Here is a 23,630-nt window from a genome sequence, read left to right on the forward strand (position 1 = left end):
GGTAGTCTGGACTGAAATTCTACACGAGGGATCTTCAAGCCCTTTGTCAGGCATGAACATGAAGGTGTGAGGAGCCACCTTGTTGCAGGTGGAGTGGAATAGGCGCTTACAGTTAGTGATCTTAGTAAGGAAATAAAAAACAAACACTTATGTCTCTAATATATGCTTCCCTCTAATAATAACTTTTCAGCTGAGTCACTTTTACAATTTTGGAATAGTCAGGAAAAAAAACATTATCTTTTAATGCTACAAAATTGTCCTCAATCTGAGTTATCAGTCTTGACAAAGCTCATAAGCAGACATCTTCTTATGGTGTTCTACACCAGCAAGAAAACAAGAGGAAGTCCTGACGAAATCCAGCTACAGAAAACATCTCCACAAGCATCACATAAAATGAAAACTATTTCCTATTATTTTATACAGTATGTCTTGTATTTTGGTACAACAGTATTTTGTGACTGCCATGTACTTACTCTGAACAAGCTTCCTGAAGAAATACTTTAATAAAGAATTATGATTATACAAAGTGAATATATACCATTATAATCAATACTTTCAAAGCAGTAGATTCCTAATTATTTTACTCTGTCAAAATTCTTAGTACTCTGTAGCCCAGTAAATCAAGTTTTTGCCACTAGAAAAAGTCCATAGTCTTTGTACTGACCTGCCAGATTTCTCTGGACTTGTTTCAGCCTGAACAGATTATAGCTCGTTTCAGCTGTGATAGCAATTGTCTAGACTACTGTTATTGCCTAAATTGGTTTTAGTTTAGCTTTCGTTTGTAGCAACAGTGAGTAGTTACTCTGCACGGACTGAACTGTGGTGTGGGAAAGTGCAGACACAGGTTCCAGACTGTAACACAAAAGAAAAGGGGTAGATGCTCATAAAGTTTTTCAGTAGTAACAGTTTCAATGGCACAGTTCAAGCTTTTTTTTTGTATTAAATTGGACTATGAGTGAATAACACTGCAAGTAGTCTAGTAATTTTGTCTGTCACACTGGCAAAATGTTAAGCATGTTAGGTTATGTGGTAAGAAGCTGGTGTCTTCGCACAGAGGAGCCCCAAGAGCAGCGGAGGGACCTCAGTAACACCCTGACCTGGCTGCTCTGCACTCAGTTTCATCCTGCAATTTATTTTGATTACAAATGACATAATGCATTTAGAAGCAAATGATGATGTTTTATTGGTTTGATGCTCATGGAGGAAGGTGGTATTGACAATCTCAGTTTCAAGGTTAAAAATTGCACTGAAGCCAGCTGGACTAGACTGAAACTTACTTTCTCAAATACAGATGGGAAAATTGTTCGGTTCTGAAATTAGTGTTTGTAAGCCACTAACACTGCACTAAGATATTAAAAAGATGTGAGGAAGATCCCTCTTCTTAATACCACATTCAGTAGGCCATGATGGCTTCAGCATTTTACATCTGCTATGGCTTGATCCTCAATCTGCTCAAAAGGAGACACATGGAAAAGTGAGCCAATATAAAGAAATCTGTTGATAAATGGAGATGATTAGGTAAATTGTACAACAGCAGGGATGCCCTGGGATGAGACAGAAAGAGAACAAGACTGAAAAAGAATCCCCTAGGTAATGTAAATCAGATTTAGCCTATGAAATGGAGCAGTTCTTTTGCATAATGCACAATACCTCAGTGTGTTGTCCTTATTTAGAGCATTAATCTACCTTCATTAATAACCAAAACCTTCTACTTTCTTTATGAATTTGGCCATAAAATGAATATTTTTTTTTTTCTGTCCTAAAGATGAAAATTACATAACGCATGCTGCCAGTATGACCAGCAATAAGAAATGTAATGAAGATGCATCAGGGGAAGTTCAAATTGGACATTAGGAAAAGGTTCTTCACTGAGAGGGTGGTCGGTCACTGGAAGAGTCTCCCCAAGGCTATGGTCAGAGCACCAAGTCTGTCAGAGTTCAGGGAGCATCTGGATGACACTCTTAGTCATACGATTTAATTTTAGGTAGTCCTGCAATGAGCAGGGAGTTGGACTCAATGATCTTTAGGGATCCCTTCCAACTCAAAATATCCTGTGTTTCTATGACTCTAAAATGACAGAAGCTGTCTTCATCAGTTCCCACTAATTCAAAAGTTCTGATGGGTTAACAGTGTGTGGGCAGAGTACATACTGCATTGGTATTGTCTGTTCTCTTGGCAGCTAATAGCCATAATAGATTCTTTATCACTGGTTCCATCTTATTCACTAAAAATGTAATTGTGTATCCATTTCTAATCTGGACATCATTGTAGCTTTCATCAACCTGGCATTTTACAGATTTAGGATAAATCATTATAGAATCATGGTCTGTGAATAAAATATATTTCACTGTTATTTTTCCACATTATCCACTGAACAGAAATTTCAGTTAATTCAGCAGTTCTATTGAAACTGTTCTCATAAAGAAACTATATAGAACTCAAGATAATATGTCTGGGGTGGGTGGAAGGTGAAGCTCACTTCCTAACGATCCAGATAGCCTCTATGTCTGGAAACTAATTGTGAAGCCACTGCATTTTTCCCCCAGATCAGTAAATACTCACTATAAACCAACTAATTCCTTAACCAAAATAATTTCTATATTTCCAAAAGAGGAATTTATTTTTCTCTCACGATCAGTTCTACTTGCAAGATATATCACCTATTCCTTAAGCTTAAATCAAAATTAGGTGCATGGTGTCTCAGTTATTTGACTTTAAGTGAACCCTGGTTCAATGAATGAAAAGAAAATAAATTACATTAACTCAGAACTGATACATGGACAGAAGAAGTATTCATTATTAATAAAGAAGTAATTACTCTAGTGTGATGTGTCTGCCATTTCTGTCTCACAGCTAAGTATGAAAAAAGGAGTTTTACAGTTTATCCTCCAGTTCTGAGGCACAAAATGATTTCCTTGTTTCTGTTATATACCTATCTTATTTTCTTCATTTTTCTGTAGCACCATGGAAACTTTTAATCTGGTCTGCTGAAACAAATCTTTATGCAAGTGCATGTTGTTTTCTGGGTTTATTCTTTCTTTTACAGCCCTGAAGGTTCCCCCGTACCCTCCTCTGCTGAATGACTTGGTTTTGCAATCATTCATTCTAAGAAATAAGGCCATTATGTTCCATCATCTGCCATAATGTGTTATAACCTGTTCACAGCCGGGTGGTTTGGGAACTGAGAAGTGTTTGATAAGGTCTCAGGACATTTGTATTACATCTCCTTACCTGCAGGGTGTTTTCCACTAGATAAAACTTGAATTCTATACCCTTTGAAACTGAACAACTTGAAAGATTTTAAAGCACTGTGGAGGTGAAGGAATAAGATGCTTAATGAGATGCCTAATTCATGTCATTTATGTGACAGCAGTGCCCAGGGGATCTAAGCAGGATGGGGGTCCTGCTTGCTTCAATGGTATCCGAATGCAGACACTGCTACAGAAATTGCATGTAAGCACATTAACAGGCTAGGGACTAAAGTTGCTCTTTCAACACTAATCCAAACTATATTAATCTTCACACAAGTCCTAGCAAGCATTATTTCCTGTTACATGCTCCACCAAAACCTCGTGCGTTTGTTCTTTTGCTGGGTGCAGAAAGGCCCTCCAGGTCTTCGTTATTTACTCCACAACATGTGAAGCAAGAATACCTGACACAGCAAATGAGAAAAGATTTGTGGTACCTGAGAGCTGAAAGAAAATTAAATCTGTGCAAGCTGCTTGATGGAATTATTTAATGATTCAAAGTGAGGAAGCAGACTAGTCAACTGGATCATGCTAGACAAGTACTACACCCACACATTAAATCTGGGATGTTCCCAAGAAAAAAAACGGCGGCCACTTATGATGATCTCTTATGTCAGAAATAACTGAAAATACTACCAAGCAGCATGGAGCAGAGTGACTTTCTCAGTCCTCCACAGAAAAATTGTTTGAATTTGAGTGATTTCAGTGCAACTAAGAATGGGACCACAGTCCATTGCTGCCAGGTGGTCTCCCTAATCCTGGGCTCCAGTATCACTATCTTCTTTCTGGCTTAATATGGTTGTTTATACAAGAACAGCTTCAGTGGAAGGGCCCAAGAAAATGCCTTTGAGAAGCTCAGTAATCTGGTGACTACAGCTCTCTCTAGGAAGCAGGTGGCAGGTATTCAGATCTCTTAGGAAAAGAAGGATTTTGAACCTGGATGTCTCACATTCAGTATAAGTGATCTAACGAAAATCAAGTGAGACAAATGGCTCTGCCCCCTCATCAGCCTTCGAGGGTTTTCTGTGGGGACTGACTTGCTTAGACCACAACTACCACATAAAGTGACTAAGACAGGTTGAAGAATGTATATTTCTGCTGCTGTGTTTCATAATGTGCTGCAAACTGGTTGTATGTCTAACCTCTTATGCAGTTCTGGCCATGCTCAGCATGTTGCAGATGTGCTGCTAGACCACTGAAAGAGACACATAACTGTGTAAGTGACAGTTAAATATAGCCCCATATGCTTAAGAAATGTAGCAAATTTTGACATTCTTGTGTTAAAAGCTGTGGTAGTGACTGCAGTGACTCTAGCTGTGAAGGCACATCTCTGGCATTGTCACTCTACCACCAACTTGCGTATTTGCTCTCTGCTCTCTCATCATCATAAGACAACATGACAATCCAAAGCTGCTTCTTGACAACCCAAAGCTGCTTCTTAGTTAATCTCACACATGGGGTTACAAGGCTTTCCTTGGCATTATTTATATTAAGTAACAACAGAAATTTTTTTGCAGAAACATACGTCATTTCAAACATGACACCAAGTCCCAGTAAATCTCTCCTTTTGTTGAGGCAGGGAATGCAGGATCTTGTAAATGAGCTCATAGAAGATGTTTACTGTTTACATAAAAATAACTCATCCTTCCCCCTCCAAAACTTCAAACAGGAAGAGTTCAGCCTGGCTTCAAAAACAATCCTGAGAGAATAAGAAACCTCTTCTCTATCTGGCTGTGCATATGAGCCTGCTATTTTCTTAGCAAAAGATCCAGTATAGACCATACTCTAAAAAAAAATGCTCCATTACCAAACACCAAGCACTGTTAATGTGAAAGTTTGAAGGTACAATGTTGAATCTTGATATTTAATGTGACATATAAGAAAGACCAGGCACTTAAACATCTTCTCTACATCCAAGCAAAGGGATTTGGAACCAATTCCCAGTTTGCAGGTTCCTGGTTATGTTTCAGTTCCCTCTGGGAATCAAATCAAGCACAAACTCTCTCCCACAGACAGGAAACCGGGCAGCAAAGGACCCGCTCCAGCGTTTCCCAGTTGCAACTGACCATATGAGTGGGCTACATTATAGCATTGACCTGCCCCGCAGTCCAGGGGCACCCTGAGATAATCACCTATCCTCACCTCCCCTGCCCATTTTTCACTTCCTCCCCTGCTCCTTGCCAGGCCCTCCTCATGATGGTTCTTCTCTCTGTCATTGCCATTCCGCCTAGCAGCTTCTCTATCCAACAGCATGTCATCCAAACATGGGGAAAACAAATAAACCATGGAGTGGCCCTGACTCCATGGACATAGTCTGCTCACGGGCTACTGCAGGTATACCTGCCAGCTCATTGTGCGTTACATCCACCTGAAGCATAAACTCTTTGGAGTAGAAATTGACTCATCCCACATTGGAGTTATGAAGACTGCTTTTACCTGGTCCACAAGAAATGGCATGTCTGTGCCAAAACAGAAAGCATTTTACCTTGAGTTACATGGCCCCGAAAGTCTGTCTCTGTTTCTGCCCCAATATTTCAGAAGAAGCAAGAGGCCTTCTTGGTTATTCTCAACATGAGTCATTAATGATATAGTAATTGTCATATTATATAGGCTCGTAGGTTCTATCTTGACTATGTAGACATAGAGTATGCTGTTGTTTAGTCATGAAACACAGAAGAAGTGAGGCTAATTATGTAATTGTGATATTTTTTAAAATAAGTATTCTACATGTGCGCTATTTTTGGTAGCAAACTGCATTGATGGAAATAATACTGAAAAATGTTTTGATTATCTCACCAAAATTTAGTCTACCCTTTCTGAGCCTAACACATCTGTGCCACCTACACAGCTGTGGTTGTTGTAAGATGTGTGTGTGTGGGGGGGGTGGAATTACAGCTCTGTAACCTTGTAGCCTGATCTGCAATGATGGGTGATTTAATCTGCTCATGTATTTCCTCATAGGGTCAAATCTGTGGGCCTCACATATTTGTCAAAGTTGGCTTGACATTTCTAGCTCCTGGGAGTTTTGTGTTTATGTCTCCTCCCTTTTAAGGATAAAATCACTGGCAGAGTTTACTGGTAATGACAACCTTCCCCCTTTTCCTGTTGCCACAGTTTGTTCTTGTTCTGCCCCCCAAAGTTTGCATTCCATACATTCATTAAACTTCTACCCTGTCATAAAGTAGCTTGTTTTCCCAAATCTTTTACTTCTGAAAAGTGTACTTTCGGGATGGATTTCTTTCTTTCTGTCGGTTTTTTAAACTCATTCTCTCAAACTGGCATCATAAACTTGGCACAGTAATTTGAGCGGTAAGTAGAGGAACATCAGAGGAAGTAAAAGAAGTCATAGTTTCACACAGACCTCCATCTTTGCTTGATACTAATAACCATTACTTCAGTCCCAAGTGGTTCCATTATAACAGCATGGCTGGGCTTTTTTGTGATTCAGTACTGGCTGTTAGTGTTTACACATACTGAGCTTGTAAATCTCTGACCTTCAATAAACACAGAGAAAATGGTAAATTGCAGATAACTAATCTCTGAAGTAATACTGATGATGTCCTTCGCTGCTTCTCATTTGTCCATAATTTTGTAGGAATTCTTAAATTTGTGTTCCCTTAGATTATCTTCCCTCATTAGATGGTATTTCTGATAACAGAGGTTATTTCTGATAACAGAGGTTAAAGTAAACCTCTTGTAATACATCTGTCTATAAACAATAAGGTTATAAATTATAATTCTAGAACCCTAATGATCTGATTCAGTCTGACCTGAATATTGTGTCTAGTTCTGGTCACACAGTCTTACAAAGCAGATAGCAAGAATAAAAGACTGCCAAAACTGTCAGGAGAATTAAAAAAATATTGCTCACATCAAAGGGCAAAAAACTGTAACATCAGCTGTAAAGTTAAAACAAATAAGAGATCTAAAGATACATAAACAAGAAACTTACAGAAAGTAGGTACTCTTATTTACTCTGTTTCTCAATATAAGAACAATGACATTCAGTGAACTAGGACAATAGTTTAAAAATAGATAATAAGGAAGTACTCTTTCATAAGAGCACAAAAAAATCTGCTGAGTTTACTGTATTATATTAAATCTGAGATTCAAGTGAGAATGTGAATATTAAGAACCCTGTATCTATGCAAGAAATAATTAAAGAAAAACAATGTAAAATTCAGCAGCTCTTGAAATGTTTCATGACAGGATTTTGTTTACTCCTAATTTTCATTAAGTATACAGAGGAATATGGTAGTCTAAGACAGCTTCTGATTTGGACAGCTGGGTAATTCTGATGTTCTACCACTGTAACCATTAGATCTAAAGAGGAACTTCACACTTTAAACACATGTTAATATGATGCAAGTAATTTCTTGGAGTGCCACAAAAAATTCAATGTGGAGAGCTGTGAATGGAGCAAGAGGAACTATAAAAATTATTTTTTTCCAGTGTTTATTTAAGGCTGCATGCACAATATCAGTTTTTTTGAGCCTGAACTTTCAACAAGGATTTTCCCTCTGGAGTTGATGCTTGTGCAGCCTCACACAGGGATAGTGAGCCCACATCCGATATTTACTTTGTGCATCAAGTGACTCAGTTTCAGAAAGTGCAACTCATACTCTAAGTCTTATGAACACAACACAGAAAATTCCCAAATGCAAAGCTGTGAGCTGTGTGTTTCCTCCTTGCCACTCAGCAGAAACCTACTGACGAGCTTCTGCTGTCCTTTGGTGGAAACATTTGAATAGTACAAGATTCATGTCTTCTTCCAAAAGAGCACACATATGTTGTTAGCATCTTCTCTCAAGCTATTATTAAACTTGAGACCACTTCTATGGAAGGAATAAGTTTCCCAAGTAGTCTGCAAAGCAGCTGTTATGTGAGCAATTACTTCCTGAACCAAAGCCAAGTGAAGTCAATGCTGAGATTACTATTTTGTCTGAATGTGGTTCAGACCTTAGTAGGGCTTCTTATTTATTATTTCTTTCTTAGTTATCACACTTTAGATGGTTGTAGTAGTTGTACAAATGAAGGAATAGATGCTTGTAGTAGTTGTACAAAGGAAGGAATTGGAAATACACTGATCTTATCACTTGCTTTATATTTCCCACTACATCTTGATTATCCTGTAATATCTCTGCATCTCCATTATACTACTATGCTGTAATTTCACTGTTTTGTGTCACTGTAGATAGAGCTGGGTGCATTTTATTTCCAGGAATGTTTATTTGCACCATAATTATCCCTGAATGTAATTTGCACCATGATTTCCAACAGAGTTATAGACAGGACACTTCTGTGGTACTTATGAGAGCCTCATTTAATTTTTATTTCTCTTAATTTGGAATTGACTTCAGTTGGAAATCTATTCTCATATGCAAGCTAATTTTTGGACTGATGATCATTTTAGAGCTTCTTTCCCTTTGTTCTGGAGCAGAACTTCTATACTGGAACCACAAAAATGTTCCCAAAGCATTTTGTCAATAAAATGCTCTGCTAAACTATTAGTGTGACAAATTATCTTTGAGAAAGGGTCCTTGGATGAATCCTGGAAACTACAGGCAGATAACCCAGCAATCAGCTAAGTCTCTGATATGGGCTGCTTTGGGGCATAAACCAACCTTGTGTCTATGCTCTCTGAGTCATGAAGATTGTTTTCCTTTATGTTTGTTGCCTTCAGAGTCTAATCTAATAGACCGAGACTAATAAAATATGCAGCTAAAAGGAGAGCATGCATTTTAACAGGCTCAGTTATTCCAGTTGCTTGGCCACATCCTCACTGCCCTGGCAAGTCTGTTCATCAGGCTGTACCTTGCTGAACCTGCACTCCATGGCACTGCAAGCACCTTCTAATTGTCCGTACGCACACAATTTTCCTCAGGACACTTCAAACATGACATCTTATTCCATGAGTCTTTGCAGCTTCCTATGACAAAATTTTTCTGGAATTTGTCTTACCCTTAATTCTCTGCACCACTGATGTTATTTGACTCCATCATCCAGCTCTGCATGATTTACTAATTGTTGTCCATCCATGTTCTATAGCAAAAGAAGACATAATTTGCACCAGGGGTAAGATTTATGAGTTTTCAACTTTCTGGGGCCAAGACACATCTGTGCCAGAACGTGAAGGCCTGCAGAGGGTTAGATATCGGGCTTCAGATCTCTTAGGCTCAGACGCCGTGGGTGGTGACATCTTCTACTCCCCAGTATTCTATGGTCAAGGTTTCACAGCATGTCCCAAGGCTTCTGTGATACCTGCTCATAGGCTTGCATACTTTCTTTTATTGAGGTACCCTATAGACCCATGCCAGAATCAACTGACCTCAATAGTATCCAGAGCCGTAGCCAGTGGTAAATGTAGAGAAAGTGATAATTCTATGGATGGTGTGAAGGGAGAAGAAGGGAAGTCTATTGGAATTATGTCCTTCCCTGACTCAGAAGCCATAATGCAAGAATCATGCATCAAATGATAATAATTTCAGTCTGGACAACAACAAAACTATATGAGTGTAATTTTTTTTAATATTAACAATTTAAATACTACTTTAACATTAATAACCCTGAGTGGGCCCTAAAGAGTGGCACTTTGCACTTTCATGTCTTCGACAGAAACAGGAACCACGGTCATGAAGGAATGAATTTCCTGATTAGCCTGAAAACAGTCTGGAACAATTAATTTAATGTATATGCATGGTATGCCATGACTGCTAGGACCCTGAAGTCATGATCGTCTATCAACTCCACCAAAATTTTCTTGGTCCCTTTACCAACTGCACTGACCACCAGCCAAAGCTACAGCTGCCCACGTCCTTTCTGCCTGAGACTGTGGACTCTCTGTGTGGACCACTCAGGGGACACCAGCAAATAGTACAGGCAAAATCAGCCCCTGAAATGGATCCCTCCTCCCAACTATACTTACTCACATCTGCTCCCTCCCTAATGCTCACTAGGCTAGTGCATTCGGACAATAACACAAGTCATGCAGATATAAAAGGGATTTTTTCTTACTCTTTTCCTAGGGTGTCAGTCCCTGTAATTGTGAACTTGCAGAGCACCATAATAATGTAATTTGGGCTGAAGAAAGCAACACTTGACCCTGGAAATGGCCCATCCGCCTCTTTTAAGAAGAGCGGGACAGGATCATGCAAGGGACTGATCATCCATCAGGGACTGCTCAGTATGGATGCGACCATTCTCAGAACACTGCTCCATAAGCCTCCTACTGTTGGGTGGTAGGATCCTGGTGTAGTCCATGCAAAAAGTAAAGATACAACTTGAGTGGCTCATTCAGGTGCACACAGAACAGCATCGTCCTCAATTTGTTACGTGACATACAAATAAGAAAGCGATACCTTTGGAACACCTCTGCTGCTTGGAAAGACTTTTCTTAGGGCAATATGCTCTCTCATTCATTTTCTCTGAGGACGATGGGGGCAGAGCGCACTCTCTGTAGCACAGTGCATGGGAGATAGCGGTGTACAAAGCTGAGGGGATGCCTGAAACGGGTGTCAGAGGTACCCCTGAGCACCATCGGCTGGCAATTCAAACTGCAGCATGTAATCAGAAGGCTGTGACTGAAAACGATGTGTCAACCACATGAAGAGTGTGTTAGGTAGGAAAGAGGAAGTTCCCAGGCCAGACACAGTCTCTGTGGGTTTTGTACCCTCTGCACCGTGTTAGGGAGAGTTGGTGAGGTCTTCTCTGGAAACGTTTTTCATCAGTAGCAGCCGTTTTCCAAAGAACCATCCAAACCAACAATTGGTGTGGACTCACAGTGTCTGTGGACACCCTGCCTTGTACAAAACCCCCCCAACATAATTCACAGAAGGGCTTGATCCTACATCCCTAATGAGCTCTCTGATTAGCAAGTAGTTAGTCTTTCCAAAGAGTACTGTTTGATTAGATTTGTGTAAAGAGCAAATATCTCCAGCAGGAGAGATGGAAAGAAACTCACCACAACATAAGTGAATGTGCAATTCTTTCACCTAGGAGGCTGAAGATCAAGGTCTAGAGCCTTGTTTAAATCAGTCTCTGCAGAAAATGGAAACAGTATATTCTTCCCCCCATACCCAGTTAGTATGCTGACTGACAATATGGCTACAGACTATCCCAGAGGACAAATATTTTTCCATTAAAAATTTCCAAATTTTCTTGTTTCTTTCTGTTTCAAAAAGAAAGATGTTTGAAAGTCTCAAAATTATTTTCAGGATAGGAAATACAATTTCTGCCTAGCTCAAAGGTCTTATTGATCAGAGATCGATATTAGGGATTCAGAGATCAAGACCACATTCTTCATCTGTAAAATATTCACAAGCCTGGAAACACTAGCTCAGAATGAACTGCAAAAGGGTTATAAATTGTCCTTAGTTCTTCCAAGCAGGTGTGATCACATATTTTATATTTCAGACACTTTTGATTAAATTTGTACTATTTTACTTGGGTTCTTTGCAACTGATATTTTTCTCTGCTTTTGCCTGTCTTCCATATTCTGCAGTGTCATTTTTTCAGAAATCAAGCTGTATCCTGAAAGACTCTCATGTTCCCAAGGAGTTGGAATAGGTTTGTGTTTGTGTGTGTGTGTGATTTTCCAATGAATGAAGTTAAACTAAGGGATTGCATTATTGCTAGGACCATCCACAGAGTATACTGTTTTAAGTGTATTGCACTGATATTGAGAAAAGGACTATCAACAGACTGAAAAATTAGTGGCACTGTCAGCGAATATATCTAGAAGTTTCCTAAACATTTCTGTATCCTAACTTGTTACTCCGAGATCCACATTTCAACAGAATACAATGATTAAATTCTACTTATTGCTGCTGGGTTTTTTATATCTTCACCAAATACAAGAATTTGTTATAATTAGCTGCAGCTTCCCCACTCAGCATATCATTGTTGGTTCTGTGCAGATCCTCTACGGAATAAAACTGTCACTGCCATCTAGTGTCCTCAGAGCAGGCTTCTGGAGATTATGCTGGGAAAAAAAGCATTTTCATTACAAGATTGAAATCCTTCTCCAGTTTCTCAGGTAGAAGTAAAACTCATGTAGCTCACTGTTCCTCTTAAAGTGTCTGTTGATTTTCCAACATATTAACAAATTTAGAGGACAGCTGTCTACTTTCTCACTTTGGAAAGTTTGAATGATGTTTGCTCACTTCCTTCTCTGCAGAAATATATATTTACATCCTCTAAGTCCTACTTGTTCAGGATCATATAACCAGCACAGAAACAAGTCCTGAGTAGCATCTGACAGATTCCTTATCCTGCCTTATCCTTCCTCCTCCTTTAAATGATCAGTCTCAGCAGAGACCAAAATGGATATAAAAGACATTAATCAGTGACAGTAATCAACAACAGTTCATGTACTATTAGGTGGATTTGTGTAGTTCTACCAACTCCACCAAAATTTTCTTGGTCCCTTTACCAACTGCACTGACCACCAGCCAAAGCTACAGCTGCCCACGTCCTTTCTGCCTGAGACTGTGGACTCTCTGTGTGGACTACTCAGGGGACACCAGCAAATAGTACAGGCAAAATCAGCCCCTGAAATGGACCCCTCCTCCCAACTATGCTTACTCACATCTGCTCCCTCCCTAATGCTCACTAGGCTAGTGCATTCGGACAATAACACAAGTCATGCAGATATAAAAGGGATTTTTTCTTACTCTTTTCCTAGGGTGTCAGTCCCTGTAATTGTGAACTTGCAGAGCACCATAATAATGTAATTTGGGCTGAAGAAAGCAACACTTGACCCTGGAAATGGCCCATCCGCCTCTTTTAAGAAGAGCGGGACAGGATCATGCAAGGGACTGATCATCCATCAGGGACTGCTCAGTATGGATGCGACCATTCTCAGAACACTGCTCCATAAGCCTCCTACTGTTGGGTGGTAGGATCCTGGTGTAGTCCATGCAAAAAGTAAAGATACAACTTGAGTGGCTCATTCAGGTGCACACAGAACAGCATCGTCCTCAATTTGTTACGTGACATACAAATAAGAAAGCGATACCTTTGGAACACCTCTGCTGCTTGGAAAGACTTTTCTTAGGGCAATATGCTCTCTCATTCATTTTCTCTGAGGACGATGGGGGCAGAGCGCACTCTCTGTAGCACAGTGCATGGGAGATAGCGGTGTACAAAGCTGAGGGGATGCCTGAAACGGGTGTCAGAGGTACCCCTGAGCACCATCGGCTGGCAATTCAAACTGCAGCATGTAATCAGAAGGCTGTGACTGAAAACGATGTGTCAACCACATGAAGAGTGTGTTAGGTAGGAAAGAGGAAGTTCCCAGGCCAGACACAGTCTCTGTGGGTTTTGTACCCTCTGCACCGTGTTAGGGAGAGTTGGTGAGGTCTTCTCTGGAAACGTTTTTCATCAGTAGCAGCCGTTTTCCAAAGAACCATCCAAACCAACAATTGGTGTGGACTCACAGTGTCTGTGGACACCCTGCCTTGTACAAAACCCCCCCAACATAATTCACAGAAGGGCTTGATCCTACATCCCTAATGAGCTCTTAATGGACTGAAAAGTTATTGGTCCTGACAGTGAATATATCTAGAAGATGTTTCCTAAACATTTTAGTATCCTCACTTGTTACTCTGAAATCCACATTTCAACAAATATAATAATTAAATTCTACCTATTAGTGGATTTTTTATATATCTTCACCAAATGTAAGAATTTGCAGTTCATGTACAATCGTGTAATAGTAGGTGGATTTGTGTAGTTCTACATAAAAATATAAACCTGGTGGGAAGTTATTCAATCTGCTCATGTTGCACCCTTGGACACAGCTCAGCCTTTCGTGGTCTTTTCCTCACAACATCTCAGGGAAAGCTGTGAGATCAGTCTCTGTCTCAAGAAAAGGACTCATTTATTTTCAGTACTTGATGGTCTTGGGCAATATCCCATAGGGATCCCCACCAAGTACTTGTGCAATGTTATTCTCATGAGATGGCAGCAGGTCCTGGGGCAGTGGGTCCTGCAGAGTATTCTCCTTTCTGGCTGATGGCAACATCAAGGCCCCTCAGGCTCTGACCTCAGCCTTCCACTTCCGCAGCACAAGCATTTTTGTTTTCCATTTTTTCTTAACAAAATGCCAGGAACTGACAGCCTGGTACTTTTCTCAGTTGAGGTAGAGCTAACCGCAGGGCAATGCATGTCTCTCGCTGGGGATGCAGACGCATGAGCTGGAGCCGCGCTTGGACTCGAGCCGAAGGCTGCTTCCAGTCAGCCGAGCAGCAAACAGGAATCTGACTGTTTGGGCTGGGGAGCAGCTGGATATGATCATGACGAAGCCTCTTGAAGATCCAGCTTCCTATGCAATACCTTCCTCCCCTGCCAAATGTTCAATGTTAACCGAAATTTGCATAGATATGAAAGACATTCATTGATGTCTCCTTGCTTCCCTGTCCACCTTCGCATTCCCTGCTCCAGCGAGGCTCAGGTTAGACCTTTGAAATTCAGAGCGCTCAGACTCAACAACTAGCCATTATGACAGACTATTATTTTGACAGTTTTCCACCAAGTCTTTATACTGAGAATAATGAGAACTAGGTCTATATGTCTAGACCCTTATTTCACTGCAGAGTAATTAAGCTAAACTGCAGCCCAACATAAAGTGGTATTTTTTCAGGCACACCATGTCAGTCAAAAATTATTTTTATATATAAATGAACCAACTTATGCTTATTATGTATGAGAATTGTAATGATTTTTTCCCTAAGAGTTTTATCAATATTATATCATATAACAGAACTTTGATTTTAGTCCACTCTAAGTTTTTCCATTTGTAAAGATGTTTGTTTTGTTTTGTTTTGTTTTGTTTTTTTGTTTGGTTGGGGTTTTTTGTTTTTTTTTTTTTGTTTTTTTTTTTTTTGTTTTTTTTTGTTTTTTTTTGTTTTTTTTAGCTCTATTTCCTCACCTTTCTTTTAAGCATATTAAGGTCTGGAATTCATTAATTCACAGTTTTATAGTCAGAAGAGACCGCTAAATCTGTTAGGTTACCTCATCTGACTAGCTTTGTCACATAAGTTACAGAATTAAATTCAGCTAGCCCATTGGTGTGTAAGCCTGGAAATTTATGCCAGTTTAAAAGTATTCATTGTTGATGGTCTTTGCTTGACAGGCCTCGCTGATCGATTGACTTAGGGGCTGGTTTTGAGGAGGCAGAAGAGGTCAGTGTAGTTTCAATTAGTTATTAATGTCTAGCATTCAAATTAATGTGGAACTGAATTTCACAGTATTTCTTAACAATTTCTCACACTTTCTGTAACGATAAGGACTGATTTCAACTTAGTTCTTATTTTGCAGAGTTGAGAGGTCTTTCCTTTTTCTTCTCTTTCTGTGTTCCTCTCCTCCTCTCTTTTCTACAAAATTAAATTTCTCAGAGGGGAAAAAAAGCAAAACAGATTTTTAAATATAGGTGAAAATTTTAATGAATAAAATGCACAGGGTAGAGTTCCTGATTTCTTTTATCCAATATCTCTGTCTTGCTTTTATGACATGCAATATAGGAAATTTTAATTTAAGTAATTTCACAATGTCATTTTATTCCTCCAGTATATTTAATATTATTTTTTAAAACTGAAAAATAATCACAGTCCCACATCATTTGCATTGATTAAAAAACAAAACAAAACAGAACAAACCAACAAAAACTTACATGGTAGTGAAACAATTCATAATGATATTAAAAGAGTGACCAACATGAAAAAATATGTTCTTTTGAATATTTGGATGTTCAGGTTCTCTGGTGGCACAGCTAGGTATAACCTCTATAAATGTCACTTGAACTACTTCAGTTTACACCAGCTGAAAACAGGGGCTATGTTACTAAGTGCAGTTTCATGCAAAGTTTCAACCTGCATGATTCTCTTGTTGTTTCTACTTCTTTCTGATTTCCCCCGTATCATACAGGCTGATGATTTCTGCAGGGAATAATGTTCCATTTTCCTGCTTTTCTGTCTGCTTTGGAATGACACCTTGCTGCTTCTATACCTTCTGTCTGTTCCAAAGATGACAAGGGCATCTGTTTCCAGGGGGACATTCCCATTCATATGGGGATGAAATCAAATACCTTTGAATTTTCTAACTTCATTGTTGCAGCCGGGTTTTATCCTGCTCAGGGAGTTACCAAGCAGTCCTGACTCATTCGTTACATATCTGAACTGAAACAGGAATTTCACAAAAACCTGAAGGATTAGTTTAAAAATATAATGCTCCCAGGTTTACTAGGTCTATTTCTTGGGACATACTAGGAGATCCTTGAAAGATGCTAGACATGCTCAGAATACTGGGAACTGATAGTGCTCGTGCTCATGATCATGATCATGTAGGATGTATCCAGCATCTCATTTTAGTACTAGACAAACTTTAAATGGTGTAATGCCCTTTAAAATGCTAATAATTTCTTTTCTTCTTTCCTATTAAGTTAATTCAGTCCCAGACTGACATGCAGCTATATAGTTCAATATATACAGTATATATTTGGTGGTAGGTAGCCAGTGCTTGTTCACAGAACCTTGCTGTCCTCTAATAAATCTATATGCCCATATTATTATTTCTCTGTACTACAAGCTGCTCTGCAGCCTATGACATGGCACTCAGCTGTAATTAGCACCAAAATATGGAGTTAGTATGCAGGACACGGACAATTCGTTTGCTCCAGATGCTGTATTCAAACTGTAGCGGTCCGTTGAAGAAGTAGAGATAACCTGAGTAAAAGGAAAGTCATAATTAATTAACTCTGAGAAAACTGTGTTGTCACATTAAAATTATCCTTCAAATAAAAATTATTGTATTTGTTTTCATCTTGTAATAATTCTTTTAAATGTAATATTTTAGTATTCAGAATGTTGAGCCAAATTTCCTAAGGTCCTCATTCCATTTTCCAGATCTGGATCAGTGTTTTAAAATAACTGATATTTTAATCTAGTGTCAAGCTCTGCATTCTATTACTATACAGCACTTGATTGGGAAAATACAGTTTGCCTGTTAATGTTTAAGACTCTGACTTGGAAACACTCCTTGAAGAGTTGGATAGGAACGGGCTTCATTTGAAAGAATGGACACGTTATAATACTTCTATATTAAGCACACCACTTTAGGTTCCCTAAGCAAGGAGGAAGGTCTTTTTTGGCTCCTCAAATATGTATGTACACAGTTTATAAAAGCACCATGGTCAGAGGGCAATTTAGATCAGAAATCTGATTCAGTCAAGAACAGAGTGTTGATGAGAAAAAATCAAAATTACAAATGACAGATTTTCCCACAGGACATTAATCTCAAGTTTCAATGACAACTAATTGTAATAAAGTTTCATTATCAGATTATGTACCATTTCTCTGATAGACTGCATCCACCCTATCGCCAATTCCTGCAAATTCTTCCTCTATCAGCCTGGGGTAGCCGGCTTCCATAACTTCTGTTTCTTCATCATAACTATATTAAACAGAAAGAAAGTAAAAATTTAGAAGATTTAAATGGCCTGGGAGTTTGGTCTGTGCCCTCTGTATGCTTTGAAGTTACCCACGTCAGAAGTAGCCAGCAGCCTTTAGGTACTTTATGTCTAGTGCAATAATAAAACTCAGGACAATAACAAGGGCACTCTTCTACCAGAAATACAAGCTCAGTAAACACGAAACTAATAAAGCTACATGTTCAGAATTGATCTATAAAGTACATATTATACAGAGATGATTATACCTGGACGTATTGGCGCTACAAGTCTGTCTATCTTGAGGCTGCTTGGCAGAAAGGAACTGAGAAGGAACGGTAATGTCTTAATTGTGCATCAGACCTGGCTGTAAGCCCCAGTCATGGACAGCAAAACCCAGCCATCCTAGGGTGGGATAGATTTCTTACTCTCACTGCACTGATACTGTTTGGTGTCACACAAGCAACTCAAGGAAGCAAGATAAGAATTTTGTCTAGGAGACATGACCATATTACAAACCCTCCTGGATTAGTGTAATTTATTCTCCTTTCCTTTCTTTCACTCTTTCAGCTTTTAAAGGCTGTGCCCATATGTTTATAAAAGTCTTGCATACACCTTTGTGACATACTCTACAGAGCTATAGCACCAATGAAAACCACAGATTTGGAACATGTAAGCCACAATCAAGTACTTGGTTTGAAACAACCTGCTGACCTTTTGATGCTTCTGGACAGGTTATGAGTAGGGACACACCAATCTGTCTCCAGCTTACCTCCAGTACTTATTTCCAGTAAAAAAAAGAGTCTTGCCAGTGTCTTTAATATGGACGGCTGCATCTACTCTTTTCATTTCTTTTGGGAACCCCATTTCATATATCTTTTTAGGAAAGTCTTCAACTATGTCATAGCCATTCAAAGCCCAAACTTTCTTTCCTGAAAATAAGAACAAAGTATGCATGAATCTTTGTAAAGGCTCAGTTTTGAGAACAGAATAAGATGAGGAAGCTATCATCCTTATTTTCATACAGCTAACAGATTCTTAGGTCATGTACTCAGTGGGTGTTAAATTATTTATGCTAACTATGATCCTAGGTGTCTGAGCTTAATTGTATATCTCCTAATTCACTGAAAATTGTATGGATTTGCATGGGGTTAAACCAGTAGAATTTGTTTTTTGAGCAAGGAAGGTAGGATGTTTTGTTCTTCTATTGATTACATCACTTACTGAGCTTGATTAAATAGGTGTATTTTTCTGTCAACAAGAAAATTGAAAACTCACCCTTAAACATGAACACAAGATCTTTGATGGGGTTTTCATAAGCTGCATCTATTTTATTTGGAAGATCTGGCCAAAAGGACTTAAGTAACACCAGTTCTGCCTCAACCATCTGTGGGTGCAGTCGCCAGAAAAATCTAGTTCAGAAAAAGAAAATATATTTTATGTTTCTTGTCATACTACAGAATACCAGTATCTTTGATGTGCTCTACTAAAAATTAGTGGAGAAGTATTTTTCTTTTTCATAACATAGAATTTTCAATACATAAACCTCCTTGTAGACCTTTCCTTTCCTCTCCTCATAGTCATCCAGCTGCAGACCATTTCTGTTACTCACACAGTGATCACCTCAAACAACAACAAACTTGAATCTTTTTTCATTTAGAATAAGAGAAACGCTGTTGTCCCATGGAAGGCTTCCAAATGTAGTACAAGTTAATTCAAATGAATATTAGTAGATTTGTGCATGTTGAAGAAAGTCCTGTGAAATGAAAGCTGTGTACAAACAGTGTCAGACTTCAGCAGTCAACTCTGTAATTATAAAACCTGCCTAAAAAGATACATGATGTAGTTTATTGGAGGCTTCTATACTGATTTGTGATTTTTAAAATTTATATTTACTCCCAAAAAACTGAAGTGGTGTTCTTGCTTGCTCAAATTTTATCCAGTACCCACCAACCATGATATGGTAGTCTTTCTACCTGTCCTTGAAGATCAGCATTTCTCCACGAAGTTCTGTTATTGCATCAAGTGATAAATCTACGTCACATTTCTCTGGTGTTTTGGGATGTTTTGGATTGGGATCTTTGTCTCCAGCACCTGGAATCATATTGTATGATCTAAGTTTGACAACGTTCATTTCCTTTCTGTGGATCATGGTATTGAATAGGACATGAAAGAGTTCCCAAACAGCATGATGAATACAAGCATAATGGGCAAGCCGTTTGTACTGGGGAAAGTCTGTTCTCTTTCTCTCCTTTATCCAAATACAGTCATGGAATTTGCTTTCACCTGTACTGCAAAGATGTTAAATGGACTTGCTTTCTTTAATCCAAGTTTTGAAGGTGCCCCAAAAGTTTTATTCTTTCCATGATGAGACATGAATATTTATGTTTCTTCCTTTAGACTCTGTTCTACCTTCTTGTTTGAGACAGATCAATAAGTATAAAGACTCTGTCCCCTTACACCCACCAATAAGGACACAGAACAGTGACAAACTGTCCTCTGCAGTGTTCCTTATTTTTTTTTCTTTTTTTTTTTTCTCTGAACTATTAGAACTAAGCATCTTCTGTTCCTGAAGACTCATTGCCAAGAATCCAGTGAATTGGTCTTAATCAGTTGTGACTGTTGCTATTGAACATCTGCAGCTCTTTAGTAACTTTTCAGTACATCTGTAACAGGTTATAATGGCACAGGCAATACATATTATACAGACTTACCATAGAGTTCTTGAATTCCTTGCACATCATCATCAGGAAGCACAAAACCAGTTTTTCCAGTGTATGTATAAATTGGAAACATCAGAGCTCCAGGGTCTCTAGAGTGCTCAAGTCCCAGTGAATGACCAAATTCATGGGCAGCAACAAGAAACAAGTTATACCCTGTAACAAGCCACAGGGAAAGTAAATGTATAAATGTGTAGTTCAAAGTGGACTTGGACTAATCAACTAACCTTAACACTGGGCTTTAACATATGGGACAATGAAGGAAATAACTGGATAAATGGAAAAATTATGTATAATTTCTTGTCTTTTTCAAACTACCATGGGTTTTGTTTTAATAAGGGCCTAATTGACTGAGCCTTTCACAGATGGTGTTCAACCTAAATCATATTTGACAATGTTGTTCTGCAGGCATATTTAATATTCCTGAAATTTCTGAGCAACACTGGAAAGCTCTAGGGTGAAGTCTTAGCCCTACTCAAATCAAGAATATTTTGTGTCAGGAATTCACCTCCAACAGAGAGCCCATATTGTTTCCAGGATTGCAGAAATTAGCTTTAATGACAGAAGGGTGAAATAACAAGTGCTAAAAAAAAATAGTGTTTTTTTTTTCTATTAAAGCTCTGTCCTGAATATGCAGGGTGAGTAATTTTCTAATTAAATGCAAGTAGACAATTTTCAGCTGAGTTAAGTATATGCATTTTCTATAGGCTTCAGTAAGGTAATTTTCATCAGTCTGTGATCAGAACTAGCTGCCTTTGAGCTCAGAGAGATGCCAAGACGACACAATACTTGTTTGTGGCATTTTTTTAATCACTTCACTTAGGAAGTATATACCTTAAAATTTATGCTAGGCATATGTTATACTTCCGTTTATGTTTAGAAGTTAAACCCAGCTTCTTATGAGTAGACAGTGAACATAATGATGAATGAACAGTAAACAGGCAAAACAAACTGTTTACAGGTATCAAAGAGGACAAATTTATCCATTTATCACCATTTCAAATAATCTCAGGAATTTCTGTTACCTCTAGAATCATCTGACCAAGCTTCATCATCATCAAAATGAGCATCTCCTCCATAGTCTGGACCCGGAGGAAAAGCATGAGCTAGTAATCCAGAGGGTCCATCGAAGGGGTAAAAGTCACCGTGTTCTATAAAATGATATTCGAAACAATTAAATCAATTAACCCATCTTATTGACAGCAATATGACTATAAAGTAAAAATAATTGGTTTTGTGTTACCTTTAGTGCCAAAGGAGATCATGATATCAGCTATACCACTTCGTATTCTGGTGAAGTTAAGTGGTGTCACATCAGACCAAACTTTGAATGCTTTTTTGAAAGCTCTGTCTACTTCAGCACGTCTCAGATCTGAAGTGTAATTCATAATTCTATCAAACAGATTAATATTTCCAGTTAAATTGTGCAAATTGAAGAAAACATGAAATACACTTTTATCTGACTGTACACCTCATTAAAATTTTTTGCTTTTTTTCCTCCCTATGTTCTTACCTAAAAACGAGCTCGGCAGCTGCATATAGTATTTTTAAAAAAATGAAAATAACCATTTCTGTTTTCATTAAAATCTTTCAGAAACATCTGAAATGATCCAACAGCTTTCTGTAATTGGTTTTATATGCACCAGAAGATAAAGAAAATGGCAGATATATTCTGTATTAAGTCAAAGAATATCAGTAACTTCAAACTTTTTTTATGCCATATAAAATATCTCTTGATCCTCACTTCCTGGAGGAACAAAAGATGATCCAAAGAGCTTTTTATAGGCTACAAACATTCACATTAAAGTAATATTTATCACCAAATACTGATGAAGTTCTGTGATATCATATTTGGAATCTGCTAAAGAAACTCAGGTTGCTGCTGGCCAAAACCCCCTGTTGACGGCCTTTTTGTATTAAGGGAGAAGGAGCTACCACGTGACCTTTCAGCACTGTAGCTTCCCCAGGTCAACTTTCTAAAGGGCATGGTACAGGGATTTGTCTGACCAAGCATAAGTATCTACATCTGGACTGTGAATTGGAAGAGGGATAAGGATCATTCCCTGCTCTCATAGTCACATTGCACAGACTGGTTTGCATCTACACTGTTTTGTCCACGACAAGACCTATGTGAAGCAGACACTAAACCAGGTCCAAAGCAGAGCTAAGGAGTGACCTAGAGATTAAGTGCTGTGGAGATCAGTAGTGAGGTACATGATCTTAGTCCCTACCCCTCTTTCATTTGGCACCATGGATGTGCCCACAGTGTCTACATGGAGGCCAGATGAGGAGTCCTGAGCTTATACCATACCATCTTTCCCCCATGACAAAGTGCAATGGAAAAAAATTGGGGGACTTTTCCTAAAGTGGGGCTGTAAGGATTTAAACAGCAACATGAATTTTCTCAAACTCAAATGCATCCTTCTCCCATCAACCTCATACACTGAGCATCCTATTGGACAAGGTACCTGGAAAGAAGGTAGAAACAGTAGTAACACTCAAAATGCCATGTATTTACCTGTATGTCAAATTAGTTTTTGACCATTTGAGTTTTCTAGGGAAAAAGTTATATTCCCCCACATCTGGGACACCACATCTTGGTTTCTGCATCAGCTCATATGTTTCTTCATCTAATTTGCCTGTAACCTCCAAGCCAAAAAATGCTTGCATTTCTCGAAGTTTAGATGCCACTGTGTTGGCACTCTTCCTCATTATGCCAGCTGGATTTGGACGGAGATCATAGTGAGTCCTGAGATAGTGCTAAGAAGGGGAAAAGAAGTAATAAGCCTAGTTTCCAAACTGTTGTAACTACAGAACTTACTATTTACAAAACATGCAAATGAATTATTTTATACTGTACCTCTGCAAACTGAAGGTCTTTCTCTGTGAATTCATGGCTATCTTCAAGGGGAATAGGGATTGTCAGGCAAAATGACAAACCCACCAAGAAAAAGAAGACAGCTGAAAGTCTTGATTGCATCATGTTGGATTAGCGAAGTCTGAAGCCCTGATGTTTCAGAAAGCAGTTACCTTTACTTTTATAGTCTCAACCCAGTGAGTCACCACTTAGGGACAATTTAGAACTTCCTTGTTGCTGAAAGTAAACATGCTTAGACGGCTACTTTTTCTCTCCCCAACACTGTGGTTTAGGCATCTGTTGTCCTACTGAGGGCTGTGAAACTGTACCCTCGTATAAACACGGTCTCTGAATATTGACAT

The 23,630-nt window shown here is 38.7% G+C and overlaps 1 protein-coding gene across 1 annotated transcript; it reads right to left on the reverse strand.

Annotated features, from left to right (window-relative positions):
* Positions 1–15,665: 15,665 nt before the first annotated feature.
* On the reverse strand, positions 15,666–23,407 carry LOC104362839 (collagenase 3-like). Its single transcript, XM_009969206.3, has 10 exons — positions 23,272–23,407; positions 22,930–23,171; positions 21,655–21,803; positions 21,437–21,562; positions 20,406–20,567; positions 19,668–19,785; positions 18,970–19,103; positions 18,464–18,623; positions 17,593–17,696; positions 15,666–16,969 (listed from the first exon to the last, which is right to left on the reverse strand). Exons 1-10 carry the CDS (start codon positions 23,392–23,394, stop codon positions 16,869–16,871), a joined length of 1,419 nt encoding a protein of 472 aa, XP_009967508.1. The 5' UTR covers positions 23,395–23,407; the 3' UTR covers positions 15,666–16,868.
* Positions 23,408–23,630: the final 223 nt, after the last annotated feature.

The sequence above is a fragment of the Tyto alba genome, unplaced genomic scaffold, assembly GCF_018691265.1.
Source record: "Tyto alba isolate M040663 unplaced genomic scaffold, T.alba_DEE_v4.0 Super-Scaffold_2, whole genome shotgun sequence".
Taxonomy (NCBI): domain Eukaryota; kingdom Metazoa; phylum Chordata; class Aves; order Strigiformes; family Tytonidae; genus Tyto; species Tyto alba.